The 14,808-nt window shown below is 38.5% G+C and overlaps 1 protein-coding gene, 1 long non-coding RNA gene and 1 pseudogene across 4 annotated transcripts; all 3 read right to left on the bottom strand.

The window, feature by feature from the left end:
* Positions 1-2,040: 2,040 nt before the first annotated feature.
* LOC124209338 lies at positions 2,041-7,225 on the bottom strand. 2 transcript variants are annotated; one of them, XM_046607291.1, is made up of 11 exons: positions 7,055-7,225; positions 6,873-6,992; positions 6,650-6,814; positions 6,051-6,582; positions 5,866-5,981; positions 5,030-5,804; positions 4,771-4,896; positions 4,510-4,712; positions 4,051-4,437; positions 3,773-3,975; positions 2,041-3,686 (listed from the first exon to the last, which is right to left on the bottom strand). In XM_046607291.1, exons 1-11 carry the CDS (start codon positions 7,163-7,165, stop codon positions 2,276-2,278), a joined length of 4,149 nt encoding a protein of 1,382 aa, XP_046463247.1. In that variant the 5' UTR covers positions 7,166-7,225; the 3' UTR covers positions 2,041-2,275. The 2 variants fall into 2 exon arrangements, with proteins under 2 accessions (XP_046463247.1, XP_046463240.1); XM_046607284.1 differs by having other exon boundaries at positions 4,771-4,965.
* A 218-nt stretch (positions 7,226-7,443) lies between these two features.
* On the bottom strand, positions 7,444-8,838 carry LOC124206111. Of its 2 annotated transcripts, none has more exons than XR_006879568.1 (7): positions 8,764-8,838; positions 8,576-8,708; positions 8,378-8,511; positions 8,266-8,322; positions 8,059-8,197; positions 7,764-7,837; positions 7,444-7,665 (listed from the first exon to the last, which is right to left on the bottom strand). It is a non-coding gene; the product is annotated as an uncharacterized LOC124206111 (long non-coding RNA). The 2 variants fall into 2 exon arrangements; XR_006879566.1 differs by having other exon boundaries at positions 7,902-8,197.
* Positions 8,839-11,816: 2,978 nt separating this feature from the next.
* LOC124206101 lies at positions 11,817-13,672 on the bottom strand (annotated as a pseudogene).
* Between the last annotated feature and the right edge of the window lie 1,136 nt (positions 13,673-14,808).

The following is a 14,808-nucleotide window of genomic DNA, read 5'->3' on the forward strand; positions in this document are numbered from 1 at the left end:
TCGATTGAGGTCTATAGTCCTGGTGTTTATGTCCAGTTGGCATTGCAACTTTTGGCATCTTATCTTCTCCTGGACCAATTCCTCCCTAATAACATAATTTTATTTTAAAGATCTTGATTACGATTACGTGAGCAATTTTGACAGATTATACCTGATGATGGCGGCAAGAGTTTTGAATTCGACGTTGGAGGACTGCAAAGCTCCTTGTTGTCAGGTTCCAGCTCGCGTAGTAATGATCCCTGCGTCTGCAACGTGCTTCCTTCCTTCGACCATTCGCGTTCGGCCGTCGAGAGCTTGGAGTAAAATTCGTCCAACGAAACGTCTTTAACCTTGAAAAACATGGCGAGATATTGTGAGGGATAGTACCATTTCCTTTTTGTTTTTGCAAAATGTTCATTTTTTTTTGTTCGAGTTTATTAGTCTATTAACGATCATGTTCTCTAATCTATTTCAAAACGAGTTATTCACCGCAGCTGCAAAGGGAACTACCAAAAGTTCCAGTTGAGGAAGTCAGATAATCGTATAACTATCGCCGACAGATTGTCAATGGGTTCAGACCAAGTTATTTTTTCAAGTTTTTTTAGCTCTCTCATAAGACACGGCGCTGCAGCACGGAAACGGGAGTTCAGTGATCGAGAACTAATATCAACAGCTGGGGCGACACATATACACAATGCATGGAAAGAGGAAAACAAAAGAAGGAAGAAGCCAATGGCGTGTTATTATATACTCTTTGTTTGGTGTTCAACATACCTCTATGGCTTGCTTAAGCGGGGACTATCTCTTTATAAAGTGATGGAGTTGATGGTTCTCACTTTTAAAGTCTATGTTTTCATTTCGTTGAGGCGCCACAGTCAATGGCGTAATAGACTCTCCACCGTCTTGTGCAATTTGGTATTCTCCGACTCGAGGTCTCGCGACTCGTTCTGCACAGAGGCTACTCGTCTCTAATAAAAAAAAGTCGTAAATTCAAACGTCAGAATGTTCGGAATGAACCATGTTGGTTTTTTCTTACCCTTACGAAGAGATCGGCCGAGCGTGCTCGCCTGAGCACGCTCATTTCTCTTCGTCAGAAAGAAATGGCTGCAACTGGCCTTGCCAGCTGCCATTGAACACACACACTCACAAAGCAAAAAGCGAAGGAGAGATCAGAACGTCTCTACTTTTCTTTTGTCCCCAAAAAAAGGCCAATAAAGGAGAATTTCCTTAAGGGAGTACACAATCTCTTAGAAATTTGCTGCCAAGGTTTCTGGCTGGATTGACACGGAAATAAAGAAAAGAATTGCCTTTTTTTTTACAAAAAAGGACCTTTGGTTATTTTTTTTTACCTGTTGGATGCAATTAACAATATCGTGTTGAGTTGCGAGAGGAAGTCTTTTGATGTCTTCAATAACGTTCTCCTTATTAGGACCCTGGACAGCGCAAGGGAGAACCAGTAACAGGAGCGTTTGCATTCCAGCTAACCTGATTTCACTGTCGGGGTCACGTGCAAGTGTCACAGGATCGGGTAAACCAACGAACATAAATTAACCAAACACGCCCTGTAGAATTGTCACACAATTACAATATGGACACAGCCAGAATTTGAAAAAAAATTGAAATTACGCAATGAAGGATTATTGAATTGCCAGTGTTGCATGGATTGATCATGAAAATCCATTGCTTTCGTTTGACTCCACCGAAAGAGAACTTGCTCCAGAGCTGTTTGTTCCTTTACGAGGAGTTCATGGAGTGTTCATGGAATCTTCGATTTTGTCATAAAACAGAATATCAAGTTCCAATATCGCTGTCGCCGCTGTCGTGTTTCCGGAAATCCATTTGCTGAAACATATAAAATATGATATAAAATTATTTTTATAATAAATAAAAAAGAATGAAGAGAAAAGGAGAAGGAGATTATAAGTTCCACCAAAGCATTCAGCTTCAAGAGTTGTATCATTCATATCAAATTCTTGAACGTTTGTATAGTTATATCATGAGCAGCATCGCGACAACTATAGCATTGTTGGTCACATCTTGGCGTGGCTTATTCGCCTGCACGCAATCTCAAAAAAACTAGATATTCTTTTAAGATTTAAAACAGAGGTCTTGTATTCTGGTTTAATTTGTAACAGGGAACTGTTTGTAGATGAAGATACATCAATTCTAGAATTGATGGTTATGAACGACTGGGAAATTACTTCCGAAATATAAATTATTAAGAATGAATTTTTCAACTTACAAAGTGCAGAATTAAAAGAATATTCAAGAGAAATATCACCGACATACCGAGTAGCTATTTGACGAACGCTTCTGGCGGAATCTCCCCAGCAGCTTTGAGCTCAATGAAAACATATGCAGCAAGATCGTAATCCCACCCACAGTCTTCCAAACATTTGAATGACCATCTTGAGTCCATTCGAGATTGTTCAGAAAAAGATGCTATCATTTGTTGTTGCTGTTGCTCGGGTTCGATGAACGCTGCTAGTGGGATCTTGAAAGTTCTTTGGAGCAAATTGAAACGATAGGCGGCACTATCGTAAACCCACCCGTTGTCCTTCAAACAGTTCAATGACCAATTTGAGTCCATCCCAGATTTTTCAGAGAAGGATGCCACCATTTCTTGTTGCTGTTGCTCGGGTTCGATGAACGCTGCTAGTGGAATCTTGAAGGTTCCTTTAAGCTCAGTGAAAACATATGCAGCACGATCGTAATCCCACCCACAGTCTTCCAAAAATTTGAATGACCATCTCGAGTCTATTCCAGATTTTTCAGAGAAGGATGCCACCATTTCTTGTTGCTGTTGCTCGGGTGCGATGAACGCTGCTAGTGGAATCTTGAAGGTTCCTTTAAGCTCAGTGAAAACATGTGCAGCACGATAGTAATCCCACCCACAGTCTTCCAAAAATTTGAATGACCATCGTGAGTCTATTCCAGATTTTTCAGAGAAGGATGCCACCATTTCTTGTTGCTGTTGCTTGGGTTCGATGAACGCTGCTAGTGGAATCTTGAAGGTTCCTTTAAGCTCAGTGAAAACATATGCAGCACGATAGTAATCCCACCCACAGTCTTCCAAACATTTGAATGACCAATTTGAGTCCATTCCAGATTGTTCAGCGAAGGATGCCACCATTTGCTGATGAACGACTTGATTAACAATAGTAGACTCATTGGCTGGTGCACGCATGAGTACAGAACGTAAGTCTTCACACGAAGAATGCCTGCTAACATCGTGGGCAACATTTCGACTACTAGCATCGCTGATCAAATCACGCCAGGTCCCATCCCTTTGCAACGTTAGAAAATGCCCACAAATTACAAGCATTTCCTTGGCACGGGTTACGGAGACGTTAATTCTTGATAACGAGGTGATGAACCCGATACTTCCGACGAGATTTTCTTCTGCCTGTGATGATGCTCTGACGCATGAAATGACGATTATATCTTTCTCTCTCCCTTGGAAACTGTCGACGGTGTTCACATCTACTGTTGATGCGCTGCAATTTGATTTGATGCCCACTTTTTTTAGTTGTTCTATGATGCATAATTTCTGACTTTTATAGAAAGTGATAACGCCAATTGATTTCCAACGGTTTAAAGGAGAGTCCAGGAACAACCTTACAATTCTGGCCACCACAGCGGCCTCTTGCTGGTTTCTAAAGCTTTGTTCCTCACGAAGTTCTTGCCCATCAACAACGTTTAGCACTCTAAATAAATCGAGATTTATAAATTTAAAAATGGTTGATAAGACATGTGAATCGGGAAGTAAAAGCAGTTTAAAAGGTTAATTCACCTATACTCGTGACAGGGTCCGTTCCTTATAAGACTCTCATCAGTTTCTAATTTTCCAGCGTAGAAATACCTCGAAGGCCACTCGCATATGGATGAAACCATTCGGTACTGCGTCGTCAACATAATCACACCATCCTTATTTTCATCACGTACTGAATAAAAGCGATTAAAAAGGGACTGTGCAAATCCTTTCTTTTGGGCAACCTGAATGTGGAAAGTAAGAAAAAGGAGGTTATTTCAATTGTTCGGTGTAAATGGGATTTTTTTCATGTAATCTACCTTGGAAAGAACAGTTGCTGGCAATTGCTTTGGATCCCCAATCAAGATTAGCTTAGTTATGCCAAAAGCAAGTGGCGTTATGGACTCCGGCTCGGTGCATTGGGACGCTTCATCAAGAATGCAACAGAGGAATGGAGAACTTCCTTGGTGCTCCAAAAAAAGCTCCTCCATTTCTCTACTCCGACAGGAGTTTAAAGTAGAGCATATAATTTGAGCATGAGACAGCAAATGTTTTCTAATTCCAGGACGCTCTTTTTTGGAATTGAAATATTGGAAGTGGGTCTCTAGGCTTTCATCGTAAGACCTATTCACTACTTCAATTTGATCGTTTATCTGCTCTAACCTACTACCATGCATTTCCTTCTCGGCTTCATCCAAAAGTCCCATCTATGAAAAAAATGATGAAAAACATTATTAAACTAGACTAGCCTTAATAAATGAAAATAAAACAATAAAAACCTTGGAAGGAGTACGAAGTAAAGTGATCAAATTATTCATTTCTTGTCGAAGACTTTTCAATTCTTCACACAAAGTTTGAAGTTTGCCACTTTCTGGGGAAATTCTTGTAGCAGCATCAGCACGTTGTATATTTTCTGTAAGTTTGTCAAGAGAAATGTTTTGAACGTCCGGATGCATAGACGCTTTAACACCGATCCGTATAACTGTAAAAAAAATGCATGAAAAATAATTGCAGGTCATAGTAAATTAAGATTTACTTACTGTCATATCCTATTTTCGAATCACGTGCAATTAGAAGGCGATTCGCTATCTCGTCTATTGCGTTGTTTGATGGGGCACAGACTAGTATCCGTGGAATGTCTGTCGTGGTCTGCCCTGGGCGTCTGTCTGTTTTTTCGTGATACAGAGATATCATGCGTGAGATCAATTCTACAATCACACGGGTTTTTCCAGTACCTAAATGAATAGTGCATGTGACATTATGATTAAATAGAAATTAAGCGAGGAAAATATATCTAACCTGGAGGTCCATGTAAGAGGGCAACTCTGGGTTGATTTTCTGATGCGAATACTACTGTTCGTGAAAAAGACTCAACAACTTCATGTTGAACAGGATTCAAAACTGCTTGACTCTCAAGATCCACTGCGTCCAACTGAAATGCATCCTCACAATCACTTGGCCGAAGAATTACTTCACATAGAGGGGAACGAGCTAACTCGGCGTTGAGAATGAATTGTTTTACTACGGTGTTAAGTCGTGATACTGTAGTAACAGTAAAGAATTTGTCCAGATTTCGGGGGACACGAGACATTTCCATCCGTAGAAAGAACGATTTTAAGGGAAAATTTAAGCATTGAGGGATTTCTAACAGGCGCGAATCAATTTGATCTGACTTCCAATAGTGTTTGATATCCAACCTTTCAGCAACAGCAAAGATCTTCACAGGGGGTTCTTGAGGTGAAATATGGACATCCAAGGCAACGAGGTCCATATTGGATATCATAATTCGTGACAAAGTTTCACATCGAAGAAGAGCGAAACCATCGCAAAACTCAGGTTTTGGGTGAATCAATGTAGTAAAAACTTCAGGTTCTCTTGTTTCTACATCGTTGCAAATGCTAGCCCACAACTCTTCAAGCATGAGCGGGGTGAAAGTACTACTATAACTTTCTACACTAGCATAAGAAGATTGAACAGGCAGCAGCGAAAGTTCTGGACGAATACAGGAATTCTCTCGTCGTAGTGAATCGAGCAACGGAGGCAGCTTATGCTTATTCTCGGTCTCCTTTTCATTCTATTTAGAAAATATATAATATTGACCGAAATTTAACACATAAAATTTAAAAAAATATTACCTCAATCCAGTCATATCTCCAGTTGCATATTATGTGCAGTATGTCATTCATTAATGCTTCCCTATCCACTGGACGGTAAGAAGTTTTATCTGGAAGAGAGTTTAGTTTTGGGTTTTCTGTTTCATAGATTCAACAATTAAAAATTAAATAGATAACAGATACTTAAATCATTTTAACACACTTACCAGGGACGAGAAGAGGACTAGTTTCAACATTATCTCGCACCAGGGGTTTCTTGAAGGAATGCGTCACGGAGGGAGGTCTATCTTTTTCCTTCTTATTTGCTTCGTTGACAGAATCAACACTACTGTCACACCTGGACTTTTTACTCAAGTCATCGCGAAACGAGTCAATACAGTATTTTCTCTTCTGGTCGGTCATTTGATTGCTCTGTGCTACAGGATTTCTTTGTGTAGTGTGTTTCGATTGCAATTTTTCATGGTGATTGGCTTTTTCAGTTGACTGGCTATCTGTTTCTCTCCTGGAAGGCCCACCAGGAATCGCCAGAGAATGCAAAATTCTGGGTTTAGTTTGAAGGTTTATTTTTCCTGTTTGCTTAAAATGTTCAGAAGAATTCAACTGTTGTGAGTTTGAAGCTGTTGAATACTTGTCAGAGGTAGTCATAATTAGTGATTCCTCCAACGGATCACACAGACTTTGTGCTGCAGAAACACAAGGTGCTTCAGCAACTGCATGGTCACCATAATTCAAACACACCTATAATAATAAATCAGGTATTTTAATATTTAACATAACACATTAACTATAATTTGGCTGAGGTTACCTTATCATCTTCAGAATTTTTCAATACAATAAAAACAAATGCATCTTGCTCTGTTGCTTCCATTGCTCCTAAACTAAATACATCTCCTTCTCGAAGAATGGTTCTTGTGTTAGCAGGAATTCTCTTTTGGTGTTTACCAATCCCGTGATAAACACCGTTTGTGCTCTATAGCAATAAAATATTTAACCATCAGTCTGATAAAACTTTAGTATATAATATTTACCTTTAAGTCTTCAATGCTCCAACTCTTGTCTATGTATTTCAATACACAGTGTTCTCTTGACACAAATTTACCATTGCATACAATGTCGATATCGTCTCCTGCTTCCCGCCCAATTGTCAGCTAATAAAAGATAGCCATATTAACCAAAATTGATAACAAATGTTCATATTTTATAATCTTACTTTCTCTCTAGTTCCCAACAGGATATTTAAATGAATGGTGGATATTTGATTACCCAGGCGTTCAATGTACCAGTCTGAGTCTTCCATTATGTTGCCAACCAACTGCGCCATGTGATGACAAAAGGGAAAATGAGTAAATGACTTAGCCTTGAATCTAGACGCTAGCAGACGAAAACTGATCCAAAATTCTCATCAAAAATAAAAGAAGGGTACTACCCTGGGTTTCAGCAACCAAGTTTTCAATTCGTTCAACCACTACAGATAAACAAATTTAATGATTGTAATTATAACGTCCTTCAAATACTGGTTTCGGAAATGTAGCAAGTACTTTCAAAACGAACAACACCAAAAAAAATCGAAATGCAAAAAATTAGAAATACTGTGTCATACGCAAAACGGAAAAAGGTTCCTATATTACTTCAGATATACGAGTTAAGGTAAAATTTATAGACTTCAACAATGGCAAAAGACAATTACACGGCCGCAAGTTTCATATAATAAGTCGAAATCTTTGGAGATACAGAAAGAAAAATCCAGCAAAATAAAAACATGACGCATCAACTTATTTGTTTCCTTTTCCGAGATGGATTATAGATAAATGAGGACAGCCACTGAAATTGGTTAAAAAAAAAATGGATTTAGTAAGAGTGAAACACGTTTTTACGTTCTAATCGGCCAAAACAACCAATACGATAGATGTATAACTCACGTTTGTTAGGGACCAACGAAACTTGTTGCACATCAATACCACGAGCCCAAACGTCAGTTGTAATAAGAACTCGGCTAGAATAGACGAATAAATTTCAATTACTCTGAATGGTTAAATAGTTGACGAACATTTCAATACCTCTGACCATTACGGAATTCTTTCATAATAGTATTTTAGTATCACGTTCTTTTTTAAAACGTCTCTTCTCAATAAACGGTAAAATTCGCTTCACGCATTTTCTCCGTCAACCAGTCGACATAAAATCAACAATAGAAGAAATTCAATCGCGACTAACCTTGCGTTTAGTATTACAAAAGATAACCGCCTGCGGGATTGTCAGTGTATCGTAAAGATGGCACAACGTGTCAAACCTCCATTCTTCTCTTTCGGCTGCGACAAAGAACTGTTAGATTCCTTCGAGTGTCAACTCATCACTAAACCAGTAAACCACATAAAATAATTAGTAATAAAAAACAAGCAGCAGACTTATAACAACGTTTACCGTTTGACTAAAATGCGAATGGGATCTGTCATGAAATGTGGCTGAAAGAAGAACCACCTTGAACAAAAGATTGATTTAATTGGTTTGTCTTATGAAATATCATAACACATACTTGGGTTGCTGGAGGAAGGTAACGGTAGACATTGTAAATTTGCTCCTTGAACCCTTTATTTAACATTTCATCGGCTTCATCCAGGACCAACATTTTAATTGAACGTGTCCTTAGTGTCCGTCGGCGAATCATATCTGTAGAGTAATCAAGACACTTATCATCAATCCAAACTTAACAAACAGAAATAGCAAAATATACCAAATACACGTCCAGGGGTTCCAGAAACAATGTGCTGACCATAGTCCAATTTTCGAACATCCTCTCCAACATTAGTGCCGCCGATACACGCATGGCATTGAACATTCATGTAATCACCAAGAGCCAGAATGACCTAAACACAAGCTAAATGAAAACACTGTACTATAGAAAGTAATGCCATAACATACTTTCTGAATTTGAACTGCCAACTCTCAAGTGGGGCTTAGAACCAATATTTGAGTTTCTCTTGTTTGAATTTCAAGACTCTGAAGAATTGAAATTGAAAATGTGGCTGTTTTGCCAGTACCGGATTGTACTCATATTCTTACTCATATTCATTTCTTGTCGAAGACTTTTCAATTCTTCACACAAAGTTTGAAGTTTGCCACTTTCTGGGGAAATTCTTGTAGCAGCATCAGCACGTTGTATATTTTCTGTAAGTTTGTCAAGAGAAATGTTTTGAACGTCCGGATGCATAGACGCTTTAACACCGATCCGTATAACTGTAAAAAAAATGCATGAAAAATAATTGCAGGTCATAGTAAATTAAGATTTACTTACTGTCATATCCTATTTTCGAATCACGTGCAATTAGAAGGCGATTCGCTATCTCGTCTATTGCGTTGTTTGATGGGGCACAGACTAGTATCCGTGGAATGTCTGTCGTGGTCTGCCCTGGGCGTCTGTCTGTTTTTTCGTGATACAGAGATATCATGCGTGAGATCAATTCTACAATCACACGGGTTTTTCCAGTACCTAAATGAATAGTGCATGTGACATTATGATTAAATAGAAATTAAGCGAGGAAAATATATCTAACCTGGAGGTCCATGTAAGAGGGCAACTCTGGGTTGATTTTCTGATGCGAATACTACTGTTCGTGAAAAAGACTCAACAACTTCATGTTGAACAGGATTCAAAACTGCTTGACTCTCAAGATCCACTGCGTCCAACTGAAATGCATCCTCACAATCACTTGGCCGAAGAATTACTTCACATAGAGGGGAACGAGCTAACTCGGCGTTGAGAATGAATTGTTTTACTACGGTGTTAAGTCGTGATACTGTAGTAACAGTAAAGAATTTGTCCAGATTTCGGGGGACACGAGACATTTCCATCCGTAGAAAGAACGATTTTAAGGGAAAATTTAAGCATTGAGGGATTTCTAACAGGCGCGAATCAATTTGATCTGACTTCCAATAGTGTTTGATATCCAACCTTTCAGCAACAGCAAAGATCTTCACAGGGGGTTCTTGAGGTGAAATATGGACATCCAAGGCAACGAGGTCCATATTGGATATCATAATTCGTGACAAAGTTTCACATCGAAGAAGAGCGAAACCATCGCAAAACTCAGGTTTTGGGTGAATCAATGTAGTAAAAACTTCAGGTTCTCTTGTTTCTACATCGTTGCAAATGCTAGCCCACAACTCTTCAAGCATGAGCGGGGTGAAAGTACTACTATAACTTTCTACACTAGCATAAGAAGATTGAACAGGCAGCAGCGAAAGTTCTGGACGAATACAGGAATTCTCTCGTCGTAGTGAATCGAGCAACGGAGGCAGCTTATGCTTATTCTCGGTCTCCTTTTCATTCTATTTAGAAAATATATAATATTGACCGAAATTTAACACATAAAATTTAAAAAAATATTACCTCAATCCAGTCATATCTCCAGTTGCATATTATGTGCAGTATGTCATTCATTAATGCTTCCCTATCCACTGGACGGTAAGAAGTTTTATCTGGAAGAGAGTTTAGTTTTGGGTTTTCTGTTTCATAGATTCAACAATTAAAAATTAAATAGATAACAGATACTTAAATCATTTTAACACACTTACCAGGGACGAGAAGAGGACTAGTTTCAACATTATCTCGCACCAGGGGTTTCTTGAAGGAATGCGTCACGGAGGGAGGTCTATCTTTTTCCTTCTTATTTGCTTCGTTGACAGAATCAACACTACTGTCACACCTGGACTTTTTACTCAAGTCATCGCGAAACGAGTCAATACAGTATTTTCTCTTCTGGTCGGTCATTTGATTGCTCTGTGCTACAGGATTTCTTTGTGTAGTGTGTTTCGATTGCAATTTTTCATGGTGATTGGCTTTTTCAGTTGACTGGCTATCTGTTTCTCTCCTGGAAGGCCCACCAGGAATCACCAGAGAATGCAAAATTCTGGGTTTAGTTTGAAGGTTTATTTTTCCTGTTTGCTTAAAATGTTCAGAAGAATTCAACTGTTGTGAGTTTGAAGCTGTTGAATACTTGTCAGAGGTAGTCATAATTAGTGATTCCTCCAACGGATCACACAGACTTTGTGCTGCAGAAACACAAGGTGCTTCAGCAACTGCATGGTCACCATAATTCAAACACACCTATAATAATAAATCAGGTATTTTAATATTTAACATAACACATTAACTATAATTTGGCTGAGGTTACCTTATCATCTTCAGAATTTTTCAATACAATAAAAACAAATGCATCTTGCTCTGTTGCTTCCATTGCTCCTAAACTAAATACATCTCCTTCTCGAAGAATGGTTCTTGTGTTAGCAGGAATTCTCTTTTGGTGTTTACCAATCCCGTGATAAACACCGTTTGTGCTCTATAGCAATAAAATATTTAACCATCAGTCTGATAAAACTTTAGTATATAATATTTACCTTTAAGTCTTCAATGCTCCAACTCTTGTCTATGTATTTCAATACACAGTGTTCTCTTGACACAAATTTACCATTGCATACAATGTCGATATCGTCTCCTGCTTCCCGCCCAATTGTCAGCTAATAAAAGATAGCCATATTAACCAAAATTGATAACAAATGTTCATATTTTATAATCTTACTTTCTCTCTAGTTCCCAACAGGATATTTAAATGAATGGTGGATATTTGATTACCCAGGCGTTCAATGTACCAGTCTGAGTCTTCCATTATGTTGCCAACCAACTGCGCCATGTGATGACAAAAGGGAAAATGAGTAAATGACTTAGCCTTGAATCTAGACGCTAGCAGACGAAAACTGATCCAAAATTCTCATCAAAAATAAAAGAAGGGTACTACCCTGGGTTTCAGCAACCAAGTTTTCAATTCGTTCAACCACTACAGATAAACAAATTTAATGATTGTAATTATAACGTCCTTCAAATACTGGTTTCGGAAATGTAGCAAGTACTTTCAAAACGAACAACACCAAAAAAAATCGAAATGCTTTATTAGAAATACTGTGTCATACGCAAAACGGAAAAAGGTTCCTATATTACTTCAGATATACGAGTTAAGGTAAAATTTATAGACTTCAACAATGGCAAAAGACAATTACACGGCCGCAAGTTTCATATAATAAGTCGAAATCTTTGGAGATACAGAAAGAAAAATCCAGCAAAATAAAAACATGACGCATCAACTTATTTGTTTCCTTTTCCGAGATGGATTATAGATAAATGAGGACAGCCACTGAAATTGGTTAAAAAAAATGGATTTAGTAAGAGTGAAACACGTTTTTACGTTCTAATCGGCCAAAACAACCAATACGATAGATGTATAACTCACGTTTGTTAGGGACCAACGAAACTTGTTGCACATCAATACCACGAGCCCAAACGTCAGTTGTAATAAGAACTCGGCTAGAATAGACGAATAAATTTCAATTACTCTGAATGGTTAAATAGTTGACGAACATTTCAATACCTCTGACCATTACGGAATTCTTTCATAATAGTATTTTAGTATCACGTTCTTTTTTAAAACGTCTCTTCTCAATAAACGGTAAAATTCGCTTCACGCATTTTCTCCGTCAACCAGTCGACATAAAATCAACAATAGAAGAAATTCAATCGCGACTAACCTTGCGTTTAGTATTACAAAAGATAACCGCCTGCGGGATTGTCAGTGTATCGTAAAGATGGCACAACGTGTCAAACCTCCATTCTTCTCTTTCGGCTGCGACAAAGAACTGTTAGATTCCTTCGAGTGTCAACTCATCACTAAACCAGTAAACCACATAAAATAATTAGTAATAAAAAACAAGCAGCAGACTTATAACAACGTTTACCGTTTGACTAAAATGCGAATGGGATCTGTCATGAAATGTGGCTGAAAGAAGAACCACCTTGAACAAAAGATTGATTTAATTGGTTTGTCTTATGAAATATCATAACACATACTTGGGTTGCTGGAGGAAGGTAACGGTAGACATTGTAAATTTGCTCCTTGAACCCTTTATTTAACATTTCATCGGCTTCATCCAGGACCAACATTTTAATTGAACGTGTCCTTAGTGTCCGTCGGCGAATCATATCTGTAGAGTAATCAAGACACTTATCATCAATCCAAACTTAACAAACAGAAATAGCAAAATATACCAAATACACGTCCAGGGGTTCCAGAAACAATGTGCTGACCATAGTCCAATTTTCGAACATCCTCTCCAACATTAGTGCCGCCGATACACGCATGGCATTGAACATTCATGTAATCACCAAGAGCCAGAATGACCTAAACACAAGCTAAATGAAAACACTGTACTATAGAAAGTAATGCCATAACATACTTTCTGAATTTGAACTGCCAACTCTCAAGTGGGGCTTAGAACCAATATTTGAGTTTCTCTTGTTTGAATTTCAAGACTCTGAAGAATTGAAATTGAAAATGTGGCTGTTTTGCCAGTACCGGATTGGGCTTGGGCAATAACGTCTCTCCCCTTGATTACTGGGGGCAATTGCTCTCTGCTGAATAGCTGATGGTTTTTCAAATCCTATAGAAACATTTAAAGCCAACCTCAACATTAAAAATCATGTAGGTTAAGGATAATGTGAATAATGGAGCAAGGTCTCAACAAGTGAAAGTCTCATTTGTACGTACCATAAGCGTAATTTCCTCTTAGCAGGTCTTCACGGAGGCCCATGCTGTCAAATGTGGGAATAACATTGACATCTTCACTCGTTTCAAATTCAATATTAGTTAAATCATCCGGCATCTGTTGGACACGTCTGCCTTTAGACTCCATTTTTTAGAAATCAGAAGTGTGAAAAAGCACGATAGTTTGTGAATAATTAGTTTGCGTCCGTTCGGCAAGGGTGATAGGTTGCTATAGAATGAATGTTACAGCATGGCCTACTTAATGGTTAAGGCCTGTAAACTTGAATCCTGCCCCATGAAGGCGAGAGGATCTGCCAAATTCCCTATCCTTTCCCCGGGCAAGAGCCAATCAGACGAAAAATGGAGGCTACAACTTCGCCATCTGTCGTTCAATACTGCTATCTCGTTAGAATGGTTAGGTAGCTAGATATAATAAATTTTTCTTCGACTGTTTCATAGCAGTGGTAGCCGTATGGATAGCAATGTCAGCTACCACACCATGGCGCGGCGTTCAATTCTCGGTTGGGAGGTATCTTTTTAATTTGCAGTTTATAACAAAGGTTGTGTTTCACGGAATAATTTATTCGAAAAATTTTGCTGGAATTATGCACATGTCCTTTTTATCCTATTTAGTCGTTTTCCTCAACATCTGCTGTTGAACTTAGTAGGAAAAACGCATTTCGTGGCATCTAACAATTTGTTATTTAGTTTACAACGAAATTTACATCTTAAAACACCAGATGGCGAAGTTGTAACCTCCATTTTTCGCCTGATTGGCTCTCACAGGGACAGGGCTAGGGAATTTGGCCACGCCTCTCGCCTTCATGGCAGTGGATACAAGTCTACAGGCCTTAACCATAGAGTAGGCCATGGTTACAGACGTTAAAATCTTCAACATGGAGTCAACTGTGTTGCCAAATTTTCATACTCATGGTTTCAAAGGTTTCAAAGCAAAAATTTACAACTTAAAAAGTAATGATTCATGATCCATTAAAATTTGAAACTTATTTAATTTTTTAAGAAAAATCAATTAAAGTAGCTGAAAACCTTAAAGACCTGGCCTATGTACTTTTTTTTTTTTTTTTTTTTGTATTACTAGGCCTACTCAGACTTGAGTGTTGCCTATGTACTTTGTATATCGATATCGCGAATGAAAAGATTGCTACTCTTATGAGAACCCGCCGCTATACCCACTAGACTGTCAATCGCTTTCCTTCAATTGATTCTGACCATCGAGCAACGCAAGTCAGACACACAGGCATCCAAAGGGTGGAAAGGATCTGCGGAAATGTGGAACAAAAACCGATACTTACGACCCTCTGGCTATGTACTATGGCAACAGGAAAGGGGCAGGGAACCCAAAATTTGTCCCACA

The sequence above is a fragment of the Daphnia pulex genome, chromosome 2 (genome assembly GCF_021134715.1).
Source record: "Daphnia pulex isolate KAP4 chromosome 2, ASM2113471v1".
In the NCBI taxonomy this organism is placed as follows: Eukaryota; Metazoa; Arthropoda; class Branchiopoda; order Diplostraca; family Daphniidae; genus Daphnia; species Daphnia pulex.

What these genes read in the sequence shown, in the direction of transcription:
- LOC124209338 (XM_046607284.1), bottom strand. Translation starts at nt 7,165, where the DNA reads ATGGCGCAGTTGGTTGGCAACATAATGGAAGACTCAGACTGGTACATT. An exon ending in GGAGCATTGAAGACTTAAAG is followed by an intron (nt 6,815 to 6,872) that starts GTAAATATTATA and finishes TTATTGCTATAG; the next exon opens with AGCACAAACGGTGTTTATCA. An exon ending in TTCGAAAATAGGATATGACA is followed by an intron (nt 4,713 to 4,770) that starts GTAAGTAAATCT and finishes TTTTTTTTACAG; the next exon opens with TTATACGGATCGGTGTTAAA.